The sequence below is a fragment of the Oncorhynchus tshawytscha genome, linkage group LG22 (genome assembly GCF_018296145.1).
Source record: "Oncorhynchus tshawytscha isolate Ot180627B linkage group LG22, Otsh_v2.0, whole genome shotgun sequence".
NCBI lineage: Eukaryota > Metazoa > Chordata > Actinopteri > Salmoniformes > Salmonidae > Oncorhynchus > Oncorhynchus tshawytscha.
Genome location: NC_056450.1, coordinates 12,467,475 through 12,493,309, shown reverse-complemented (window position 1 = coordinate 12,493,309; position 25,835 = coordinate 12,467,475). Strand labels below are relative to the sequence as shown.

Here is a 25,835-nt window from a genome sequence, read left to right as displayed (position 1 = left end):
TTTAGCTCAGTTACCTTAGCTTTCTTGGGAACAGGAACAATGGTGGCCCTCTTGAAGCATGTGGGAACAGCAGACTGGGATAGGGATTGATTGAATGAAGAGGCTAAAAGCAAACAGGGGCAGACTGGCCATCTGGCAAATGGTCCATTTTTAGCTCAGTGAGCTTAACTTTTTTTTGTTCAAAACTATCATTATCTGGCGATAAGCTAGAAATTGGCCAGTGAGGGGGGCCTCAAATAAATGGCCTGGTGTGATAAACGCCAGGGCAGATTTCTGGTCCCAGTCTGCCCCTGAAAGCAAGGATTTGGTCCCTTACAAAGCATTGCTGTAGTTGATTCTAGGTTCAGGTGTACTGTACTGTGGCATCAACGTCAAGAGAGATTTTATTAAACCAAGATTAAATGTTGTAAATGATTTAACATAAGGGTGTGTTGTATGTGTATTGTATGGCGAATGCAACCTATAGCCTTATTGTAAGATTGTACAAATGTTGTAGAACACTGGGGATTTTTGGATGAGTGAGAATTTCAGCACAAAATGGATGTCAGGAAGAAAAATCTTCTAATGTTATTGTCACATACAATTCCTCACATGTTTGGTCCATCATTAGTGAGTTCTTTTTTGAAATTATACAGATGTAATAAGCGTTCTTGATGTCATCTTGTCATGAAACCAGGCAAGTCATTATAAATCACCACTTTTTATTGTCAAAAGGTACAGAATAAAAAATACAGATCTTCATAAGACGATTACTGGTTTATAATTGGGTGAGTATCACTCTTGTGCATTGAACTGTAGTAATGAGGCATGTATTGTGGTCATACAGTTGAAGTCTTGAAGTCACTGATCATGCTACGCAAAATTGGCCTTTAAGTGTACTTCACTCCCTCTACACTGTTGATTTTGTTCATAAAATTGCTTGTCATTGACCATGATGTTAACAAACCAGCAGTTTGGACCACGTGGAGGTGACATTTATAGGTGTACTGTAGAGTTGCTGTTGTCAGTCTCAAGACATTTCAAAACAAACTCGTCACATTGTCTCCATCACTCACACACTCACACACATCTAAAATCCTAAAGCGAGGCACAAACCGCCATTTTCATAACACACCCAGTAATTCGGAAATGGAATAAGTCCTTGCTCGACCGACTGGATCAAGAACAGGAATATCTAGATATTTTCACACTACTGAGCGGAGCCGAACCAAGCCAAGATGAGCAGGACTAGTTACACATAAACCATAGTTACTGGAACAGTGCTGGAAAGGACAGCAGGAAAGGAAATTATCCAAGCCAGCACAGTTCGGGCCGGCACTAGTGTTATGGAAAAAAAAAAAATACATTCATCAATATACCTTGGGTAAAAAGCAATTTTTTTGGTACTACTGAAAGTGCAAAGCCTCCTAAAACAGAAGCAGAGGTGCACAAATACCAAATAAAAAGCTACGTTCACAGGAGATAAAAACCTAACCACTCGTGTAAATCAAATTGAAAGATGTCAAACCCTTACTTAGAATAAAAATCTGCTCATGTGTTTTGAGTTAAACACGAGAACCAGTTATCTTACATGGATGCTCAATATTGTATTCACCATAGCTAGCCCGTGACATCTTTTTAAAATAGCACTGTAATTCTAGTATCTATAGATATTCAAATATCTGGTGGGAACGTAAGCACTAATACATTTTGCCTCCAATGAAATGAAACTAATCTCTCGTCGCAATAGTAGGAGGACAAAAAAAGGGACAAATTTAGATTAAAGAATGCAGTTTGATGCTCAAAAACAAACTTGGTTTTTGAAGTTAAAATAAAAAACAAAATTTTTAACAATCCCATGTGCACACACAATGTATTATGTACAATCACTGTGGTAGAGTTAAGTAGAACAGAAGATATGAACCAGAGTCTGTCGACCATCATTTAAAAAACAACCCCGGTGGTTTGAGCCCTAAATGCTGAAAGCCATGGTATATCAGACCTTATACAACAGGTGGGTCTAATCCTGGACGTTGATTGGTTAAAACCGCATTCCAGCCTGTGTCTATTCCACAAGTTACCACCTGCTAAATCTGATGTTAAAATGCCTATTTACTCTATTCCAGTGGTGTTAAGTACTTAAGTAGTACTTTAAAGTATTTTTAACTTCAGTTGTTTTTTGGGGGCATCTGTACTTTACTATTGATATTGGACAACTTTTACTTTACTGCATTTCTAAATAAAATAATGTATGGAATCAAAAGTACTCATATTTTGAATGCTTTAGCAGGACTGGAAAATGGTCAAATTGACACACTTATCAAGAGAACATCCCTACTGCCTCTGATCTGGCGGACACACTAAACACATGCTTCGTTTGTAAATTATGTCTGAGTGTTAGTGTGCCCCTGGCTATCCATAAAATGTAAATAAATGCATGAGCAATTTGATATGATTTATACTTTAGATATTCAAGTATATTTAAACAAATACTTTTTTTTAAACCCCCTTTTTTGCCCCAATTTCATGGTATCCAATTGTTAGTAGCTACTATCTTGTCTCATCGCTTACAACTCCCGTACGGGCTCCTGAGAGACGAAGGTCGAGAGCCATGCGTCCTCCGAAACACAACCCAACCAAGCCACACTGCTTCTTAACACAGCTCACATTCAACCATGGAAGCCAGCCGCACCAATGTGTCGGAGGAAACACTGTACGTACACCTAGCGACCTGGTCAGCGTGCACTGCGCCCGGCACAGGAGTCGCTAGTGCACGATGAGACAAGGATATCCCTACCGGCCAAACCCTCCCTAGCCCGGACGCTAGGCCAATTGTATGTCGCCCCATGGACCTCCCGGTCGCGGCCGGCTGCGGCAGAGCCTGGGCTTAAACACAAATACTTTTACTCAAGTAGTATTTTACTGGGTGACTTTCACTTGAGTAATTTTCTATTAAAACGGTATCTTTTTACTTTTACTCAAGTATGAAAACTGGTTACTTTTTCCACCACTGCTGTTCCATCTGACTGCGCAATCCAGTCTCATCAGATCAGGCAGGGAAGTTAAACTTGATCTCCTCTACAAAAAGCATCTAGACATTCTCACATTTCTTTTCGACTAACATTTAGTTCAACAGCGGATATTTGTATAAACCTTGCTTGTCTGTCTCCGAAATTTGCAATATTGTTTCAATATTCAAATTCGATCTCCAGCTGTCCCATAGTAATGAAGGTGTCGGGATGACAGGCAGTCAGCCTTTCTCAGCATCATTTTTATGGATACATGAAGAAATATCAATAGAAAACTGGTCAAACGAAACAAAGTGCAGCTAGTTTGCAGTCTTTCCAGCTCGAGTTTGAAGTGATTGTGTTAGCTGTGTTGTTGGCTAGCTCATTTGAACACATTTTCTATGCCAGGTGAAATTAAATGTCACTAAAAAACACATTAAAATGAAAATGAAGCTACTTTGTTGTTATTGTCTGCACTGTTTGACGTGACTAAGTTAGCTAGCTAGCAAGGGATAAGAACGTTGCCAGCCAGTTTGGCAATGGAACATTTAGAATGAACGACTGGGTCGCGTCTCTGGCAACCTAACCGATAGAACGAATGGCTTGGGTAGCAACACTAGATTTGTGTCAGGACTATCTCGTGGAAGGGTTAAATGGAATGAATAAAGTCACCAATATATTTATGAAAATCTGTAAATCATTATTTGAATATGTTGGTAACCCGTTGTATACAAGTGATAATGCCCAAGAAGCCGGTGTTTGGAGGATAAATTGGCATGGTCTGCCGGCCCCACGACTTTGTCTCGGGCCTAACGCCCGTGCCAATATATCCTGCAAACACCGGCTTCTCGGACATTATCACTTAAGTATTCCATGGGTATGACAAAATTACTTTTTACTCTTCTAATTACATTGGTAACCAGTTTATAATAGCAATAAGGCACCTTGCGGGTTTGTGGTATATGGCCAATATACCATGGCTAATGGCTGTATCCAGGCACTCTGTTGCATCGTGCATAAGAACAGATCTTAGCAATGGTATATTGGCCATATACCACACCTCCTCTGGCCTTATTGCTTAATTATACAATGGACTTCTTTTGTATCTGCAATATGATGAAAATAAAATATTTTGAATTAAATATGTATTACAAATTGGGAGCATGCAATAAGTTTGAATCTACCATGTTTACAGTAAGTCTCAAATGACTATTCATTACTGAAAATACTTCATAATAGTTGGAGTAATCTCAAGCACAATTATGCACACAGTACACACAAGACAGTACAGTACAATTCTGCCATTGTATTGTAAAAACATAACTAGACATTCAAACACTGTATTAATCAAAAACAAAATGGCTAAGGTACATTACATTATCCATCAAGTGGTCATGATGAAAAAGGCAGTTAAATCTTACAAAAACATTAAAACGTCCTCTTACGTCCTTTTTCGATCCGCTGTGGATAGCTAGCAGCAGCAGTCTGGGAGCTTTAGTTAACCCCGCCGGACGGCCTGTTGACAAGCCATGTGTGAGTTTGGAGCAAGGCCTTTAACTCCTACTACACTTTGCAACTCCAAAGAGATGTTGGGAACAAAATGTAGGAGACAGACCACAACAGGTAGTACACACATGCCGGAGAGAAAGAGGAACAGAACACCATGACAACTCCTGCAAAACAAAACAGGAAAAACAAATGAGATGAGTCGTCTACCTAATGAATAGCCTACCTTTTTTCATGGCTGGATTATTGTGATCTGAAACCATTTTAGAAAGCTTCCATTTCGATTTAAAAAAAGGGAAATGCCACCACTTTTCAACATCATATTCACTATCTCCAGCACCAAACCAGTGTCTACATATGCAAAAGCAGAGTTTCTACAGCATTGACCTGTGGTTAAAGATGGTCCTAAAAAAAAAAAAATGGTCCTTTTACAACTTCACAAAATAGGATCACATTTTTTTATACAAATAAATAATGGGATTTTTTAAAAACCTGCAACGAGTTTCTAGCCAGAGGGAGGGTATTTTCTTGCTCTCCAAGTCATAGTGGGTTCGGGTTATAGTGTTGTATAATCAGTTCTTTTAAAATGTTTTAAAATCAGTGCTTTAACTTTTGATGTCATTGGGCAGACCTTTACTGAATTTCCCACATATGTAGACATTTGTATTGTGCAGAAGATAATGAAAATGAAGTTGAAAATTGGTGGAACTGCCCTTCAAGTAAGAACTTATTCTGAATGGAGGATTCGTATTACTGCTCACATGTTTAAAGAACCTGCGGCCTCATTTATCAAAGGTGCGTGAGCATAAAAAGCTACTTTGCTTGCGCAAGTTTACCCACAAAGGTTGGTATTTAGAAATGTTGAACTTGACGGGAAAGTGTGCAAATCTTTTGTATTGCAAGCAAATATAGTTATTTTTCGGGAGATGTGTTTGCACAGGAATTATAATAATGGTAGGCTAATAAATAGTAGCCTAATGACAAAATGGATGCATTTGCAGTTGATAAGATCATATAGCAGCATGTCACCTAATACATTTATTATGCCCACATAGGTCTAAATCACAATCATATTGCAGGCCATGTTGCTCATTTTCTGACATAACTCATCTATTCCCTCTACACAATATTACTACCATTTATCCACCGCTCATTCAATAGCCAACCATGCTCGAAAGTAAATAGACCAGTAACCTACGTAAGTATGTGTAGCTAGTATTGCTGTGCAATAGGAGCTCAACATAATAGCGTGTACCAAGGCAGGATATAGAAACACAATCATGTATTGACAAACAAAATATTGAACAAGAATATTTTGCATAGACGTGTGGGGCGGTAGGCCGCATTTACTTTTAAATTCTTCAATAGACAAATCAATCTTGCAGAATGCACGGACAGTATTTGGCACTCGCTATAGGTGGCATGCATTTTTTTTTGTGGTGAAAAAGTTACTGCAAAAGATTGAAACATCCTACAGAAATGTGATCTAATTTGCTATTCCGATTTCTTTAAGAAACAGAGATGGCCAAGTACCAACATCTCCAAATCATACAGCAAATGAGGGCGTTTTTGTTTCCATAAAAAGGTGAATGGAAGGTGTTTTCCAGGCCGGGTTGTAACGCTCAGTCTCGAGCACACAAATATAGTATGGCTCTGATTTATCAGTGAAGACATGCGTATATATTACGAGCGACAGTTTGATAAATCCCAATCATTTGTGGCGCACGCAAATCGTAGAATCTCCACAAATGCCATAATTTAGTAAGAAATCTACACACGGTTGATACAGTGGGGCAAAAAAGTATTTAGTCAGCCACCAATTGTGCAAGTTCTCCCACTTAAAAAGATGAGGCCTGTAATGTCCATCATAGGTACACTTCAACTATGACAGACAAAATGAGGAAAAAGATTTGCAAATAAATTCATTAAAAATTATGGTGGAAAATAAGTATGTACTTATTTATAACCATTGTGTAAATGTCGTACTAAATATCTGCGTGTGCCATTTCAGAAAAGAAAATGTACGTCAAAAAAAAAAAAAAGATCTATAAACTTGGTGCAAGCCATAAATGCATTTTCCCCGTGTTTACCTGTCGTAAAACTGTGAATATGTGAACAAGCATCAAACTCCACCTTCAAACTCCGCCCTCCACCTTTTATGGTGTATAATTTGATACTATTGGAATTAGGTCACAACAGTTTGTAAATTAACAATAGCATATTTGATCACATTTCTGTAGAGGCGTGGGCACAATATTTTGCAGTAACTTTTTCAAATTAAAAACGCATGTTGCCTATAGAGATGGGCAGTATTTCTGTTACATGTATTTGAATTACTTCTGAGTGTTTTGTATTACACTGGGCTGAAATACACTCCAATGTATTTTGTGTTACACTGGGCTGAAATACACTCCAATGTATTTTGTATTACACTGGGCTGAAATACACTCCAATGTATTTTGTATTACACTGGGCTGAAATACACTCCAATGTATTTTGTATTACACTGGGCTGAAATACACTCCAATGTATTTTGTATTACACTGGGCTGAAATACACTCCAATGTATTTTGTAACAAGATCCTTTCGAAAGCTGTAATTTCAAAATACTTTTTCTATACCATTTCTTTATAGCGGTTCCCAATTTTGTGGCCCCCTTCCACCCTAAATTGGTATCAAGTCAGATGGCACAAAGGTGTGGTAAGAGCGGCTATTAAATCAACCACATCTAAATGTAAGAAAATCTACCATTGCAAAGCATGCTGAGTATTACTCTTATGAGCACTGCCCCACAACAAGCCCAATGACAATACCCAGTGTGCTTTGCAGTTGTTCATTTTCACATATACATTTTGGTAATTTAGCAGAAGCTCTTATCCAGAGTGACAGTGCATTCAACTAAGGTAGATCAACAACAACATATCACAGTCATAGCAAGACGTTTATGTAACCTTGACAGAAAATGTTGTTGCTGTTCTGCTGGCTACTTGCAAAAGTACATTTTACATTTTATTTTGTTACATTGGTCTTCAGGGTATTTTGTCATTTATACCCATCCCTGGCTGCCTATACCAAATGCCTGTCCGCACATTCTGTTTGATTTATTGTATATTTGGCAACAATTTAGAAGTAGGCTACAACCCACACCTTTATGCAAAGGATGAATTGTTGCTCAATATTATGTTTATCAATGGATTATGTTATGTTTCCATGTCCTGCCTTGGTATAGGTTCTGAGATTAAAAAGGCTTGGACTGTCTTGCTTCTGTCACACAGCAATACTGTAGCTGACTCAGTGTCAAATATTTGATATAATCTACCGTCTATTTACAAGGTTGGTAGAATGTATGCTGTACATAGAAAAGGACTGAGTTTCTGAACGAGAAAAACAATGGAAAATTATTGTGGATCTGTCTGCATAATGTTTGATTTCCAATTCGGAAACATTGTCTGAGCTACTCAAAACATATTGAAATGACATACTGCAGTAGCATACATAGGCCTACTTCCAAGTAATAAAAAAAATATCAACTGTCTCGAGGTTCACCTGGTAAATGAGTCTGTAGGCAATAAAACAGCGCTGCCTGTGGGATCACATACAGAGAAACCTGAAAAACATAACCTACTTACATAGGCTCAATTAAATGAGAGATACACATAGTAATTTGTTTTCATGGCTACTCTGGGAATATGAACCAATCATTGCTAGGTGAGGAAAAGGTGAGGAATTTATTCTGCAATTGTCATGAAAAATAAAATAATAGTAAATAGATTCCTAAATCTAATTATTTGAGATTTAAAGAAAATATTTTTGCTCTTCTCACTAACGGCAAATGGCTGCATCTTGTGATTATGAATAAGCGTCATAATATCCCCCGTTTGCAAAAAAATAAAAATACTTAGTTCTACTTGCAATACAATAGTACAACCACTAGAAGATATGCGTACTCATGGTCTAAAGACACTCACATCAAGTTCAGTTTTAAAAGTGGGAAAACTGGTGCATGCACATTTTGGGGTAGATGTTTTTTATACATACTCACCTTTACAAATGACGCCCCTGGTATCAACATTCCAATAGACTTCACAGGACCAAACATCCATTTTTTGAAGAATTGTTTAAGCATCTCTAAAAAAACAGTGCTATATTAACTATCCCAGAACAGTTTTTTTTGTTTTACAGAGTAGCTGTGTGGACTAAATTCTCTGGATGCCACTTCCCAATAGGTAAACAACCGGACCGTCTGCACATGTGCGGGATTCTCTACTTTACACCACTTATTTGTTTTTATGTAGCCATTGCTCCCTCTGCTCCGCTTCCCTTCCTCCTGTTCTCACTCGACCCACACACGATTGGGTGTCTTTGTCTGGTGTAGAAACGTCACCAAATTGTTGTAACTATAAACAATCATTGTCTGTTGTAACTATAAACAATTGAATTTACCCCCCACACACATTGTACCATATGTGCAGCAGACTGATCACTTGAATTGACGCGCCTTTGGTTATTAACCATGTTTCCATCAAACCTTGTTATGCGAATAAAGTGCATGCCCATTAAAAAAAAAACATGACAGGACTGGCGGAAACAGAAAACGTTTCGGTAAACTTTCCAATTGTCGATAAAACAAAATAGGCTCGACAAGGTGGGATCTTATTGGGTCGGTAAAATTAATTATGCTGAAATAACTTCCCAGAACCCGAGGTAAGTAGGAACATATCGCCACAGCTTCTAAACATAACCGTTCATGCTAATAGCTAGCCAGCGTAACGTGCTAGCCATCCTGTAACGTGATGTACACTGTTTTCAAATAGAAAAAGTAAAGATGCCATCAGAGGCAGAATGATGTACAGTATGTCGTTGTGCAGAACACTATCCCAGTAAAAAGTTAATACAATATTTTTTTGAACCAATGGCAATGACGTAGAACGCTACAACTACTATAAAAGAACTGGAGGAGATTGATGGACCCATCTATGTGGGAGCTGGCTTGCCACTGGCTGTTTGTGAAGTGTCGAACTCTTCTTAGCAGATACTACAAAAGCAGCTGTGAATAGGCAGTGTATTTCCATATTGCACAAGCTCACCGAGTTCTGATTCAGAGGGTTCTCTTTGTTGCACACAGAAACAATACTGGCTCCTGGATGCAGCACACTTAGTGGAAGGTTCTACGGGTTGTGCTAGATGGTGGTGGACAGAGATCATCCGCTCCTGCCATAGGCTTCCAGTAAAGTCTCTGAGGCGCTCTGAAAGCAGACAATTCGTCAGAGGCTGGGGGAGATGGCGTCTGTGGGAGCACGGACAGCTCCATTGAGGCCATCTCCATTTTGAAGTAGTCCATTTTCTTTTTCTAATACTTCTATGCGTTGTTAAGCAAACTGAAAGGGTGCATATGGCCACCTGAAAATGTGTTTGAACAAGCATAAAGGAAATGTTGGCGATTTACTACAACCTCAAGTTATAGAATGTTTGCTCACAGGTATAATTCATTGTCTGATCCCTTCTGATGAACAAAATGGAATTATGTGATCCTACCTTAACCCATAGGAAGTCTCACCCAATTGACTACTTTAAAATGGTGGAAGCCCTCAATGGCAATGTTCATGCAAAAATGTGTTATTTCCATGTAATGATCTCTATTGAACTGCCTGATGTCACGGCCTAGCATCAACATCCTCGCCGGACACAACGTAGTAGCTAGCTAACTAGCAAGGAGGAGATCAGAAGTTATTTTTAATGAGTGCATTTCGCAAGTGACTAGTTTGCATCCTCTGCCTTAACTAAAACCACTGCAAAGGTTTTGCCTGAAAACATTTCTCAAATCGCAACATCTTTCTACAGGCTACAGAAAGTGTTTGATTTTTTTTCAGGCTTTGGCCCGCCTACCCAAACTCTGTATTTGTTGGGAGAGTTGTCGATCTGAAGAACCTCCCCAGAATTTGTTGTTGAAATGTCCAAGAGAATCCAACATGTGCTGTTGCTCTAGGTCTGGGATAACCGAGACTACTAGCTAACAGGGAGGAACTAGAACCTACAATGCAAACATGGCTGCTAAACCTCCCATGCAGGCTACTTTCTGTCCCTAACACCAAAAAACGGAATAATATAAAATACGAATGTTTTTATCAAACTAAAACTGAATAAAAACCTATTAAATCAAGTCGGAAAATGAACAAACTTAACTGAATACATTTAAAAAACAAAAAACAGATGTTTCTATCAAAGATCTAATATAGAAACAGAAAACTATAATAATGGAGAACAGTGCTCATTTAATAAAGCTGAATCAATATCTGCAAGATCACATAATGATTCATGAGTGTTCTACATAACTGAATATAATAGCATAGTATAATGTCACTGTAAGACAAACATCCACCTCTTTTAAAAAAAAGATTTTTTTTAGCAAAATGTGCTTTGTTTGAAACAAAACCCAGATACAGTTTAACATCTGCTTCAAAAGTTGTTCACAAAAACACTGTACATAACTCAAATATCTAAATGCATTTTCCCATGAAAATGGTTGGCATGCAGATGCTGCATCGGTGTTTCACCCGTAAAACGTGAAGACTAATAATTCACGATGGTGTCGTGAGAAACGTGGAAAAAAAGAGAGAAAATGAACAGCAGCTACGTAAAAAAAAAAAAAAAAAAAAAAAAGAAACCAAAAAAAGGTAAAGTAGCACAAAGTGCAGAACGTGATACAGTTGTTCTGGGGAAGAGGCTTCCAGAGGTTGGCAGGACGGGGGCGGAAGAGGGCCGTCGTTTTGAACGTGCAGCCTCAGCTTTCTTTGTGTTTCTAACTTGAATTCTAAATTTTCAAGAGCTAATCCAGCATCTCCCTACTACCTATTCTACTGGTGCAGTTTGTTAACCCTGGTCCTGGGGACCCAAAGAGGTGAACCATTCTGTCTTTGCCGTAGCACTACACTCGCCCCGTGTAACCAGCCTGATCCGGCGAGCTTATATAAACGATCTGCGCAGCAAATTATTTATGCATGCTTGCGAGATCAGGCTTGGTTGTACGAGGCTAGCACTACACATATGATTCCACGAATCATCATCAACCCTTTGATTCATTGAATCAGATGTGTAGTGCTAGGGCAAACACTAAATAGTGCACTCCTTTGTCCCCTGGACCAAGAAACACCGCATCTGGTGTATTACCTCCAGCGTAGACCACCTTCTTCCAGGCCTGTGACTCCAGGACCCTGTCGTGAGGGTAGAAGCCCTGGTTGACCATGAAGAGGATCATGGCCACAGCAGTGACCCGCAGGATCACCATGTTACCTCCGGTCAACAGGGAGAGACAGGCCAGGATGGCAGAAGAGTAGATACATGGCAGGCCACGGTACATGAAGGGGATGCCTGGAGATGAATAACCACAGAAAGAGAGACGAGACCTAAATGAAGACCGAATCTGACATTATTCAGTCTTTATTCAGCCTAGACTGTACTTTGAATGATAAATACACAAAGAGTGAAATTGATCATGCCATTATCCTGGCATTTCACATTTCCTTGCAAAGTCACTTACCGCTGGAGAAGAAGCAGAGGCGGACAAACACAGACAGGACGTAGCACATGCACAGGATGTTGTCCATTAAGGCATGTGTCCTCAGGAGCAATGATGTTGCAATCCCAAAGGTTGTGAAATCTGCAAAATCATCCAGTTTAGCACCTGAACCAGAGAAAACGACAGGAAGTGACCAGTTATACATTTGTCTCATGACTTGTCTCACACGTCAGATTAATGTCCACATGCTACTGCTGTGAGGCTAGTTCACTGCTAACATAAGATCAAACAAGTCGATCTAATCTCGTTGATGCCAATGGTCTACTTCTCCCTTTCCTGTGTGCGCATTTGTGTTTATGTAAAAAGGGGTCATCTGTAGTGGAAATGTCGGTGTCAGCATAACAGGCCTGCCACTTTCCTTTGTAAACAACATTCCCGAATGCCACAGTCTGCTTGTCCCCCCAGAGCAGGGAGCATGTTGTCACCGAGAGTCGAGCAGGAGGTGATTCTGACCCCAGCTTCAATGAACGAGATGGAATTCCACAGCACAGGGGTCAACAATTTCAGCAATTTCAGATATGTTGAGTGCCGAAAGCGTTGGGATAAAACAGACAATTGGAGCATGAGCCCCCCGAATCAGACTGCTTAGTCGGAAAGTGAAAGTTCAACTGACACAAAAACGGGGGCACAACACCCACCTGCAAAGTCATGCAGAAAAACACTGTTGGAACACAAAGCCCCTGAAATATCCGGGTGACGATGCATTGTGGTGCACCTGCTGGGAGCTATTTCAGGCAGCCGTGGGATCCATGGCAGTGTAGACGTGACTATCTGCACACAGGAGGTCGTTATGTATAAAGCCACCTGTATGTGCCTTTTTATTACATCATATCCAGTTATGATCACTTGAGAATATGCTGTGTCGTGTACAATAGGAGTTTGCTTAAAAAAAAGGGCTATTTCCTAATAATACACAGTCTGCGGCAGACAGAATTCAACAAAGACATGGAACCAGTGCAATGCAGAGAAGATAATTTACTGATCTACCTACAGAGATAGAAGCTGATCAGCACAGCTAAATGACAGCAAGTACACTTACTGCAACGAGATTCGTTTTTCTGTGGTTTGCTATCGCTTAAGTTCCCTTGGGATTCTCCCATATATTAATGAATGTTTTTAATAGGGTCTTTGTAAGGAAAACCAGTTTGGTACAAACTTGTTGCAGTATGCAACCTACTGTCCCATAGGAGAACCCTTTTTGGTTCCAGGGGGAAAAAATATTTTGGGTTCCATGTAGAACCCTCTGTGGAAACCCAACAGTTTTACATGGAACCACAAGGGTTCTTCTAAGGGTTCTCCTATGGGGACAGCCAAATAACCTTTTAAGCTTCTGGATAGCACCTTTTTTGTTTATGCTGATTGGGTTCTACCTTTAAGTATTCACACCCCTGGACTTTTGTTACATTACAGCCTTATTCTAAAATTGATTAAATAGTTTTTCCTTCATCAATCTACACACAATATCTCATAATGCAAAGCAAAAACAGATTATTTTGCTAATCAAATGTTTCTGTTGTGGAAAAAATGAGATCACATTTACGTAAGTATTTAGACCCTTAACTTAGTTCTTTGTTGAAGCAACTTTGGCAGTGATTACAGCCTCAAGTCTTCTTGGATATGAGGCTACAAGCTTGGCACACCTGTATTTCGGGAGATTCTCAAATTCTTCTCAAGCTCTGTCAGGTTGGATGGGGAGCGTTGCTGCACAGCTATTTTCAGGTCTCTCCAGAGATGTTCGATCGGGTTCAAGTCTGTGCTCTGGCTGGGCCACTCAAGGAAATTCAGAGACATGTTCCGAAGCCACTCATACGTTTCTTTTGGCTGTGTGCTTAGGGTCGTTGTCCTGTTGGAAGGTAAACCTTCGCCCCAGTCTGGGGTCCTGAGTGCTCTGGAGCGAAGATCTCTGTACATTGCAACGTTCATCTTTCCCTCGATCCTGACTAGTCTCCCAGTACCTGCCGCTGAAAAACATCCCCACAGCATGATGCTGCCGCCGCCATGCTTCACCGTAGGTATGGTGCCAGGTTTCGTGACGCTTGGCATTCAGGCCAAATAGTTCAATCTCCACAGAGGAACTCTGGAGCTCTATCAGAGTGCCCATCGGGTTCTTGGTCACCTCCCTTACTAAGGCCCTTCTCCCCCGATTGCTAAGTTTGGCAGGGTGGCCAGCTCTAGGAAGAATCTGGGTGGTTCCAAAATTCTTCCATTTAAGAATGATGAAGGCCACTGTGTTCTTGGGGACCTTCAATGCTGCAGAAATGTTTTGGTACCCTTCCCCAGATCTGTGCCTCGAAACAATCCTGTCTCGGAGCTCTACGGACAATTCCTTCGACCTCATGGTTTGGTTTTTGCTGACATGGCTGTCAACGGTGGGACCTTATATAGACAGGTGTGTGCCTTTCCAAATTATGTACAGGATGATCAATAGAAACAGGATGCACCTGTGCTCAATTTCGAGTCTCATAAAGTGTCTGAATACTTATTTACATAAGGTTTATGTTTTTTATTTTTTTTTAAATCTGCAAAAATGTCTAAACCTGTTTTCGCTTTGTCATTATGTCAGTATTGTGTGCATATTGATGAGGAACAAATGCATTTAATTCATTTTAGAATAAGGCTGTAAAGTAACAAAATGAGGGGGGAATCCATGGGGTCTGAATACTTTCCGAATGCACTGTAGGTTGGTAAATGATCTTCTGAATTATACATGGCATCTATTTTTCTCTTTTAAGGTTGTAACCATTGCCCATTAGGCCATTTGATCCATCAGCTATAATGACCAGCGCCAGTAGTAGATGGCTGGGTTGTGTGCATCACTAGCCTGATCCTGTTTGTGGTGTCTTTCCCACTCATAGTCCTGGTCATAACTACATGTTTCAGGCTAGTGAATCATCAGTGTCTCAGTGGAAGTTTAGCCCCGGCTAGAGGTATTGGACACCACTCCACTCACCGAGTGGTGAGCATGCATCAAGTCGCCTGGCAACTGCCCCATCTGCCAAATCCAGCAGGTAGCCAATCAGGACCAGCCAGCAGGCTGCATGTTGGTGGCTGCAAAAGGAGGGTATAAAATGTTGGGTTGCAGTTTTACAAAATAGAAATGACAATAGTAAGACATTACATGATACAACTGTAATTACACAGTAACCTATGGATTACTTGTTTATTACCACTGTACTTATGGCAATATCACACCAAGGGCTGCTTTTTATTTTTGGATTAACTTGTGGCTTTTACAGAGTAAGAAAAACACACAAATATCATACAATAAAACAAGGCTAAAAAAACAATAAACAAAGGGGAATAAAGAGCATAACTTTGATACAGAAATAAATAAACAAGATGAACAGACAGACAAAACAATAAAAAAAGCATCACTTTTGATTTAAACAAAACTTTCCATACACGTTTGTCCATAGAAGAAGTGGTCCTTAAGTTAATTTTTCCCTGAATGCAAAAATACAGGAGATAAAAGGTGCTCGAAGTTGACCCATTTTGCATACCCCCACCATACCATGACACATCCGTGTCTTCATGACTGGAAAAGATCAATGGTTGAGTTTCATATAATTTCAAAGCTTACAGTGTGGTCAAACTATTTGATTATTTATTTCACACATTTTTTGCAAATTTATGTTAAAGAGAACAAAAATTTATTTCTAGTATATATTTTTTTAAATCCAGACAACCCTGTTTGTAAGCGTTTAAATTATATCTCAAAACGTGTATATTTTCCATTTCCTACAATGGCCAAATATGTATGGAAGGTTTTGGTCAAGTCAAATGGGGTGCTGTCAAAAATTGATTGAATTTAAATGGATTTATGCAGATCATAGACATACAAGCACCAGACGACACAATCACAGAGGTCAAGTATGTGTAAAAAGTTTTAAAAAGCCGACATACAGTGCATTCGGAAAGTATTCAGACCCCTTGACTTTCCACATTGACACGTTACATCCTTATTCTAAAATGGATCAAATATTTTTTCACCTCAAATCTACACACAATAACCCATAATGACAAAGTGAAAACCCGGTTTTAGAATTTGCTAACTTATATATAAAAAAAAAATAGAAATACCTTACTTACATAACTATTCAGACCCTTTGCTATGAGACTTGAAATTCAGATCAGGTGCATCCTGTTTGTATTGATCGTCTTCCTAGAGCTGGCCGCCCGGCCAAACTTAGCAATCGGGGGAGAAAGGCCTTGGTCAGGGAGATGATCAAAACCCCGATGATCACTCTGACAGAGCCCCAGAGTTCCTCTGTGGAGATTGAACTATTTGGCCTGAATGCCAAGCATCACGTCTGGAAGAAACCTGGCACCATCCCTACGGTGAAGCATGGAAGTGGCAGCATCATGCTGTGGGGATTTTTTCAGCGGCAGGGACTGGGAGACTAGTCAGGATCGAGGGAAAGATGAACGAAGCAAAGTACAGAGATCTTCGCACCAGAGCACTCAGGGCCTGGCCTCCCAGCCAAACTAAGCAATCGGGGGAGAAAGGCCTTGGTCAGGGAGGTGACCAAGAACCCAATGGTCTTGCTCCCCAGAGTTCCTCTGTGAAGATGGGAGAACTTTCCAGAAGGATAACCATCGCTGCCGCACTGCACCAATCAGGCCTTTATGGTAGAGTGGCCAGGCGGAAGCCACTCCTCGGTAAAAGGCCCATGACAGCTCGGCAGGGACGGAGAGACTAGTTAGTATCGAGGGAAAGATGAACGAAGCAAAGTACAGAGAGATCGTCACTCCAGAGAGCTCAGGACCTGAGACTGGGGCGAAGGTTTACCTTTGAACAGGACAATGACCCTAAGCACAGTTCGGTACAAGCCTCTGCATGTTCTTGAGTGGCTCAGCCAGAGCCCGGACTTGAAGCCAATTCAACATCTCTGGAGAGATCTGAAAATAGCTGTGCGGCAATGCTCCCCATCCAACCTGACAGAGCTTGAGGATCTGCAGAGAAGAATGTGAGAAACTCCCCAAATACATGTGTGCCAAGCTTGTAGAGTCATACCCAAGAAGACAAGGCTGTTATCGTTGCCAAAAGGTGCTTCAACAAAGTAGTGAGTAAAGGGTCTGAATTCTTATGTAAATACTTAAATGTGATAATTTTTTATTTTGAATACTTTTGCAAAAATGTTTTTTTTTTTTAAACGTTTTTGCTTTGTCATTATGGGGTATTGTGTGTAGATTGATGAATTTAATCAATTTTAGAATAAGGCTCTAACGTAACAACATTTTGAAAAAGTCAATGGATTTGAATACTTCCCGAATGCACTGTAGAGTAGGAGAACTTTCAAGTAATGGAAATCGCACCAGGCCAGGCAGACCTGAAATTAAACGTGGGCTTTGTTTTGGCCAAGTTAGATCAAAAAGGGGTTCCACATCTTAAAGAAATGCTGTAGAGAAAGCCTCATTGGGAATTAAATCAATGATCCTTTGTTCCCATTGACTTCTTGAGGGAGCCTTATTAGATGGCCACAGCAGAAGAATACATTTGTAGTTAAGTGTTAAATCTTCATCTCTTGTTCCCAGTATACAAGACTTTGCACCCAGCTGGGGAGAGCATTCAAATAAACTTTATCCATCTCTTGTAGAACCTCTGACCACATTTTTCTATGGAAGGCCAATTCCAGAAACAATGAATGAAAACCTGAAACCCTGAAACTATTACAGACTGCACAAATTAGGGTTAATTCTATACCTAGACACAGGAGTGACATACAGTTGACGTAGGATCTTAAAATTGCATTTAGGGCAGCTTTGTTGACAGAAAATATCATAAACGGTATCTTCTACTTACTGACGGCTTTTCGTGCCATAGACACTTCAGAAACAGTATATCATTTAACACCACCAATGCTTTAAGGGTGGTAGTTGATGTGTGCTGTATGTTTTAGAGCCGACGGTCAGACGACCTGACCTTGATAAGCTGCTTGCGTTCATCTGGCTTCCCTCAACAGCGCAGCCTTTTTTTTGGCAGGACATGCGCTAGTGTCAACCGTCAACAGGACATTCAAAAAAAAAAAGAAAAGCCTCACAGATATAACAAAGATGTATGCTATAATAACATAACACTGCCACTGTCTATGTTAGCCTTAGTATGGTTTTGTCAAAGAAAATCAGATACTGTATGCTGTGTTCACTCACCCGTTCAGGCTGCAGAGAATAGAGGCCATGCCCATGAGCATGTTGGCCATAGACAGAGCATTGGCTGCATTTTTGCGTACAAACTCCTTGAGCTGGACACCCGTGGCCTGCTCGCTTAGAAAGAGCTTATTGGTACGCTGGAAGAAACCTGAGAACAGTGAGGACAGTGATTGCTATTAGCTGGTGGTCCATGTTAGTTTCACTTAGCTGCTCTGAAGAGGATTGTAGCTAAAACACTACAGATGTGATAGGACCATGTCATATCTGATGGACATACCTAAACTGCTGTACAGTATGTAAATCCTGTTTTAAACGGATATATGTCAAACAAACCAAACACGCAAAAGATAATCATTGCTTTAACCAATATTTTCTTTGCCAATTATCAGCTTTAACGTGTTTGGCTAGCTACTTGTGGCCCCTCAAGACCAGGATAGAATCAGAAGCTGTACCAAGATATGAAAAAAGATGAATGCAAATTAAAAGGGAAAAAGTCAAACCTCATGCACCCAACCTACTGTGCAGCATCCAACCTACAGTAGTACTAGTAACCAGCAGATTTCAAGTATAGGCGAGAACCTAAATAAAATTCACAAGTGGTTTAGGTTGTGCTTCAAAAAAAAAAGTATAGTTGTTACACAGTATTAAATAATGTATTTGTTATCAAAGAATGAACATTTGCAAAGAAACTTCATTTTTTATATACAAATTGTACATTATTTACAAACCTATGCAAGATTGATTCATGTAGCTAATAAAAAGTAGTAGCACTTACCAAGAAGTATGTAAGTTTATTGGAGACCCACCATTCGATAGACTAATCCACTTTTCAGAAAAGGGGCTGGCACAGTATGTACAGTAACCATCATTTGGTAGTGTTAATATTCTCATAGTCATTGCCACACAGAATACTTATTCAGCAAATATATAGTGCATGTATAGCTGAGACGGGCTGGTGGGGAGAGAGTAAGTGACTGTCCACACATGGTACTATACTATTGTAATGGACTGTCCACACATAGTACTATAGTGCAACCCTGAGATAATGAGTCTACTGGGCTGTTGATTCATTAGGCTAGTTGACTGGCAAAACAGTGACCTGGAACAATGACAAAGGACATGACAGCAACATTCACATGGATGGGGTAGCTTTTAAAAAGTGCCAATGGCAGTTTGCTTGTTCTGTTTTTTTTTAATTTTCTTTCTTCCATAGTTTGTATTTTGTGGAAATGTCATAGTAATTACATCATTTCCTTATACATTTGTTATGTGAAAGCCAAGTATTGTTATATCAAAGTTCCTATCAGTGTAACTGTGTAATTCCACCATTATGGTTATTAAAGTAATCGAAGAGTAAGGGCAATTTAATTGGACTTTCATTGAATTAATGATGCCAGAATCTTGAAGCATTAAAAGGCATCATAGATAGGTTATCTTACTCAAAAAGCAGGACGGTCCAGTGACGCTAGATACTTCACTATGACCAGGGCTGTTTTTGTCCTTGCAATGCTGAGGGTTTTCAAAGAAGGCAAACAAAGGATCTTTGTTCTTGAGTGTCTGTGGCTTCGCTATGGAGTTTGGATTTCACACAGAAGTTAATAAGCCGAGGTGATAAAAGTAGCCAAGAGAATATTCTCTGCCGACAAAGACCCATATACCTCTACATAAAATAAACATAAATAAAAAGTTACCATAGCAACCCTTTTTAAAACTAAAAGTCTAACAAACTAACGTCTGTACGTGAAAAAGGGTTAAAGTCATGTTCCTACTATTCTGTTTTGCACACAGAACTTCGTGTGATTCCAAAGCCAGTCGAGTTCAAGAGACTCTTCATCTGAAAGAAAACAGTGTATGAGACATAGCACAAGCCAACAACAACTTTTAAGAAGTTCACTTGACAAGCATGCTTCTCATTTCTGATTTACATTTTACATTACTTGGCTTTCGACAACCTAACCAGAAAACCCCAAATAGTAAACTATGGTGAATCAATAAACAGATACATTTACAGTATCTGCCACTAATCTTTGTCTGTTTGCCTAGAATGTCAACAAATATAGAAAAATATTGAAATATTGACCCAGTTAGCAGCTCTTCTGGAAAAATAAAAAAATTGTCAACCTGTTTTTCATAACTCAATGGAAAGGATACGTCAGGTCTGATCCCTAATCCGGCCAGTCAATACTGTCTCACCACTGATAAATACCACCAAGTATCAAGCCAGAGCCAGATACATTCACACTTAAGTTTATAGATTTCAGGGCTTATAGTCACAGTGTCTCAGAGTAGAAGTCCCGATCTAGGATCAGTTTTGCCTTTTAGATCATAAGCAATAAGACAGTGGGGACCTACTCTGAGACGCTCTGTGAATACAGGCCCAGGATGTCTGCCTATTAAGACGAGCATGGGGGGCAAATTTCACAACTGGGAAATTATGGAATATGTACATTTAAAAAAACATCATGCTCACACTTTAACTGAGAAATAATTTCCTATTAATTTAATATTACAAAAATGATGAAAAATAATAACAAAAACAAGATATTATCGTAGCATTACATTCTACCTAATCACATACAACCTGCATTAACATTTGATTATAGATTTAATTTTGAGTAAATATGTATTATCCACTCTACAATTTAATAGTTGACAACTTGCTATATAACTCTAAGCTAGTATAAGTACAAGAAGAAAAAAAACTGATCTGAGTTGTGAAAAAATATATATATAATAATAAACTACACCGGTTTTGCATGATTCTTACCAGACCTTGGCTCTAGTGTTGACACAGAAAATCACAACCATGTCATGCACATTTGTCCAGGGGCATCCAGCAATAAGCACTTACCAGAGGACGGAGTCAGCAGAATCATGATTCTCTCTGCGTCAGTCTGCCCACAGCACAGCAGCTAGAAAACAGTCTACATTTAGAGACTGTTACCCAGAAACAGATTAAACCTAGTTCTGGACTGAAAAGCATACTTAAAGAAAAGCTTAAAATCAATTTCAGTCCACGACTAGACTTGTGTCCAGGTAACTGGTCCATCCACTTGCCTTATGCAAGAGTTGGATTGACATTAAAAGTTGCTCTATTGGCAGGGCATGATGAAGAGCAGTTGGGCAAATTGAGACTGCTCTGATGTTGCCCCATTGGGCAGGATACATTTTTTAAACTGCAAGAATTCCAGTAGCCTAAAACTATTCTTTCTAGTTCCGGCCCACTGTTTCATTGAAAGACGGACAATCGGTACATTCAAATAATGTCACCTCGAAACATAACACTCAACTGTTATTTTTCTTTAATAGCAAATGATCATGCGATTCAGACCAATATTATACTGCCTTATTCATTGACTCACCATACAAGTTAAGTTACACACTGAAGGAAGGCCATCATACAGTATACACTGTGTCCAGGAATGTCCGACTGATTGATCGTCAACGACTTTATTTTCATTTGGCCATCTATCAGTCTTAATGTCATGATCAACTTCATAACAACAAACAGAAAAACCACTGCTACAATAGCTAATGGCGCACGTAAATCATGTCTTATTTAGAGCTTGAGGTTTGAAACCATCTCTATTTGTCAATGATGGTATGCTACAAAACAATTAGCACTACTGGTTTAGTCCTCTGCAGTTGATAATTGACCGAGCGATCTTCTAATCATTCTCGGAATGGACTCTTGTCAGGCATAAATGAACACTGTATGCCTGCAGTACCTTAATCACCCATCAATATCTCGGAAATTGCAATGCATGTCTGAAGCGAATTTTTTACCACAAAAATGAATAAATGACATTAGGCTCATAGTAGCCTAGTCATTTTGCACGCTATACCAGCGTTATCTAGTATAGTCAAATACACTCCTATATATAAGATTGTCATTTTCAAAGTAAAATCTATTTCAAAAGCAATAATTCTAGTTCATTAACTACATGATAAATGTACTACAAAGATCCTACACACTAGATTATTTAGCTACAATGCCATGGATCACAAGGCACTCAGTGCTGTTCACCTATGCTATTGGTTGACCCTATTGGTTGAGACAGTGGGTGTGCGCCATAGAGATGGATAGAGGTCTCATCTTTGTCTCAATGTTCGCTGCCCATGCAATCTCCATATGTGGCTGTGGATCCAACTATTTCAGGATATTTAATTTTAGTTGAGTTTTGGCCACATGAGAGAACAATGTGGTGGTGTTTTTGTCTTACAGTAGCCTAACTTTATACTATGCTATTATATTTTGTGTAAAATAAAAATGTAGTGGTTGAAGTGTTTCCATTACCCATTTAGGCAAATGGCGCATTAATAAAATTGCAGACAGCTTGTATGCCCTCCCAACCTATCGGTTTCATGTCTCAGGTGGCCCACAAGGATAGAATGCAATAATTAACTAATATTTGACATTCTAATAATACTCATGTGTCAACGTGTTGCCATAGTGAAACTTGCCAGCCAACCAGAAAAGCAAGGTGAAGCAATTCACATATTGTTGAAAGTCAGGACAATCCTTGCCCTGGCAAATAAACTTTATTTTTATAGTTGAAAAATAGAGTTTGCTGTATGTCGTGTTCTGTATTTGTTTTGTACCCAGAACTCTGGGTCTTGTTCCTGTCTGCTCTTTTATGTTTAGATAACAATTGTATACCTGTCTTGTATACCTATACACCATTCGTGTGTGTGTGTTCAATAAAAAAATATTTGAAACAAAAATAGAATTTACAAGCAGAAGCCACTTAGAATTAAATGTCGAGTGGAGCTTTGTGACATCACGTGCCTCTTGTAACTTCTAAATTATTCGGTTTCATTCACTTGTCGCAATAAAAAAAAGTTTCACAAAAAGAAATCCACTCGAACGGATAAAAATGTTTATCTTTAGAAAATGTATCCTACGGTCACAGCCGGCTGCGACTGGGAGACCCATGGGGCGGCGCATAGCTGGCCCAGCGTCGTCCGGGTTATGGGAGGGTTTGGCCAGCAGGAATGTCCTTCTCCCATCACGCACTAGCGACTCCTGTGGCAGACCGGGCGCAGTGCACACTGACACGGTCGCCAGGTGCACGGTATTTCTGCCGGCTGGCTTCCGGGTTAATTGGGCATCGTGTCAAGAAGCGAAGGTTGAGAGCCGTGGTTGGGTTGTGTTTCGGAGGACGCACGGCTCTCGACCTTCACCTCTCATGAGTCCGTTCGGGAGTTGCAGGGATGAGACAAGACTAACTAAATAATTGGATACCATGAAATTGGGGAGAAAACGGGATTTTAAAAAATTATATATATTTTTTAAACCTATATCCAATTACAACTATTTTTTTGGGCAACATTGCTTGTCTAATAATCTTGAGTTGGTGGAAACCTGTCTACTGGCTGATAGCTCCCAACCCATAGGAATCAAAATCCAGTTGACTATAAATTGCTGAAGCCCTCTGGCAATGTCCATGCTAAAAATGTGTTATATTCAAGTTGAGACCTCTACCTATCTCTATTGTGTGCGCACACTACGCAGTTTCTTCACTACAATAGCCACGCGCAACTACATCAATTCCTTACTAACCTTACAAAAAAGATTGCAGTCAGAATGCAGTATGGTGCAAATACTGCGTCCTACATAGTTTTTTTTTTTACTGCAGTAATTTTGCAGTATAACTGCAATTAATGCGTCCAAAATATCACCGTCGACTGCAGTTACTGCACATTTACTAGTTTCAAATCTGCAATCTTTTTTTGTAAGGGTTTCCCCTAAAATGTGTAAACTCGGGTGTTAAACGCATCATTCTCACAGTAGATGTATTTTTTTAAATACAATAATTTTCAAAATACAAAAACAAAATGGTTGCTGCAATTTATTTTATACAAAGTGCGTCACACATTTAGGGGACAAAATCTACAATTCATTGCCTTTCTAAATAGAATTGACTGAAATACTTATAATAATTATATATGGAAGTCAACAATCGGTATTCTGCGCACTATGTAAACTGATTTGAGGATAGTTTAAACTGTCTGACTTACCTGGAAGGACCTAAAGATGATGCTGAAATAGTGCAAATGATTGACACGGCTTCAATGGAACTAAGCAATCGTATTAAATGAATCTCTTCTGTAATAATTACTTCTTCATGTGTACAAAGTGGTTGTTTGTTGCATCCCAATAACGTTTCAGTGGTTCACCTGTAAAAAAGCATCTCAGTCTGCGTCTCTGCGCGCCTGCTTTTAAAGTCCAACAGAAGAATCCGCTAGAATATTCCACCGGATGTGACGCACAATAAACCGTCTATCGTTTGTCTGGCTACTGTACTGTACAACATTACATTATGAGAATATCATAATTTCACTGATGGATTTAGTTATAACACAAGTGTAGTTGGTCATCTATTTTGTAAATGAACATTAACATATGTGACGCACTCTATCATAATCAGTCGGAAGTCGCTATGGCTAATTTCCATATGGTGGTTGTCAACATTTTGATTTTTCACGGTTTGGTTTCATCTGGTTTTAACAAAACAATCTATTTGCTTTCATAATCTGTATGTTTCAACGTATAATTCAGAGTATAAATATGTATTTTTTATCTTATAAAGGTAGAACGAAACATAGCAACGGAACACTTTTCCCATCGGTTCGGCGGACGCTAGCTTGTGACACACACACCAGTTTGACCTCGCATTGGTACTGTAGACCTACTTATGTTATGTTACTTTTCTGAGTCAATTCAGGTAGAATTCATCGTCCTGCGTGTGTGTAAATCGTGGCAGGCAGCATTTTAAATAAGGAGATGTGCATAAAGATAAGCATCCTATGTGTTTATGGATCCTTTCCCCTTAATGTGTCTTTTCAAAGACACAATCTCTAGTTCAGTAAAATAAGGAGTCTATTGCTTCACTACTTGTTTAGTTTCCACTTTTTGTTACTAGGTAAATAACCAACAGCCATTGATAACACAAGGTGAATACGATGAGGAAACAGTCCATGTCAGCAGGGCCCATCTTTTAATGAAAAAACATTTATTTAAATCTCTAGTTGAGTAAAATAATTTGTTCTGATTAGAAGATAATCCAGAAAATTGCAGTAAACACCGCCACACGCAGGCATGTTCTATTCTCAGTCTCCAATATAATCGCATAGTTTACATCTCCGTGTAAAAAGGCGTCCCATGGTCTACTTCGTCAACGAGCTCAATGTATTCCAAACACTTGTGGTAAGAAGAAGATCCCAATAATTGAGGTATCCTAGTAAAACGATGCATCCCTCTGGTATAATCTATTGCGAACTCAAATATATTTTACTTATAAAGTCAAAGACGAAATTAATTTCAAACCACTGGTCTCAAATATATTAGCATAACTAGGCTACACAGGACCCATTGTAAAATGAGAGGCTGTTCCTCATTTTAAAAAGTGCTCAAGTCCAACATGCCTTAGCTCTGCCGACTGGGGCGTGGTTTACGGAGCGCTCTCTGAAATATGCGTCGTATCGGCGTATTCCACCGGATTGAGTTCTCACCATAGCGGCACTATCGTATCTGCGCTAACAAAACCTACACTGAAATCGCTATTTGTTTTGAATCAAGCTGTAATGGCCTATTTTTAATGGGATGATTTTCC

General features: G+C 39.4%; 1 protein-coding gene across 6 annotated transcripts; it reads right to left on the bottom strand.

Moving 5' to 3' along the window:
* Positions 1-684: 684 nt before the first annotated feature.
* LOC112221819 (transmembrane protein 269) lies at positions 685-25,593 on the bottom strand. Of its 6 annotated transcripts, none has more exons than XM_024384171.2 (9): positions 24,400-25,584; positions 24,241-24,262; positions 21,071-21,131; positions 18,220-18,367; positions 15,020-15,117; positions 12,031-12,174; positions 11,661-11,861; positions 9,581-9,739; positions 685-4,660 (listed from the first exon to the last, which is right to left on the bottom strand). In XM_024384171.2, exons 1-9 carry the CDS (start codon positions 24,411-24,413, stop codon positions 4,551-4,553), a joined length of 957 nt encoding a protein of 318 aa, XP_024239939.1. In that variant the 5' UTR covers positions 24,414-25,584; the 3' UTR covers positions 685-4,550. The 6 variants fall into 6 exon arrangements, with proteins under 6 accessions (XP_024239939.1, XP_024239941.1, XP_042159712.1 ...); XM_042303776.1 differs by lacking the exon at positions 685-4,660 and adding an exon at positions 6,382-8,621 and having other exon boundaries at positions 24,400-25,593; XM_042303777.1 differs by lacking the exon at positions 685-4,660 and adding an exon at positions 6,382-8,621 and having other exon boundaries at positions 24,342-25,592.
* Between the last annotated feature and the right edge of the window lie 242 nt (positions 25,594-25,835).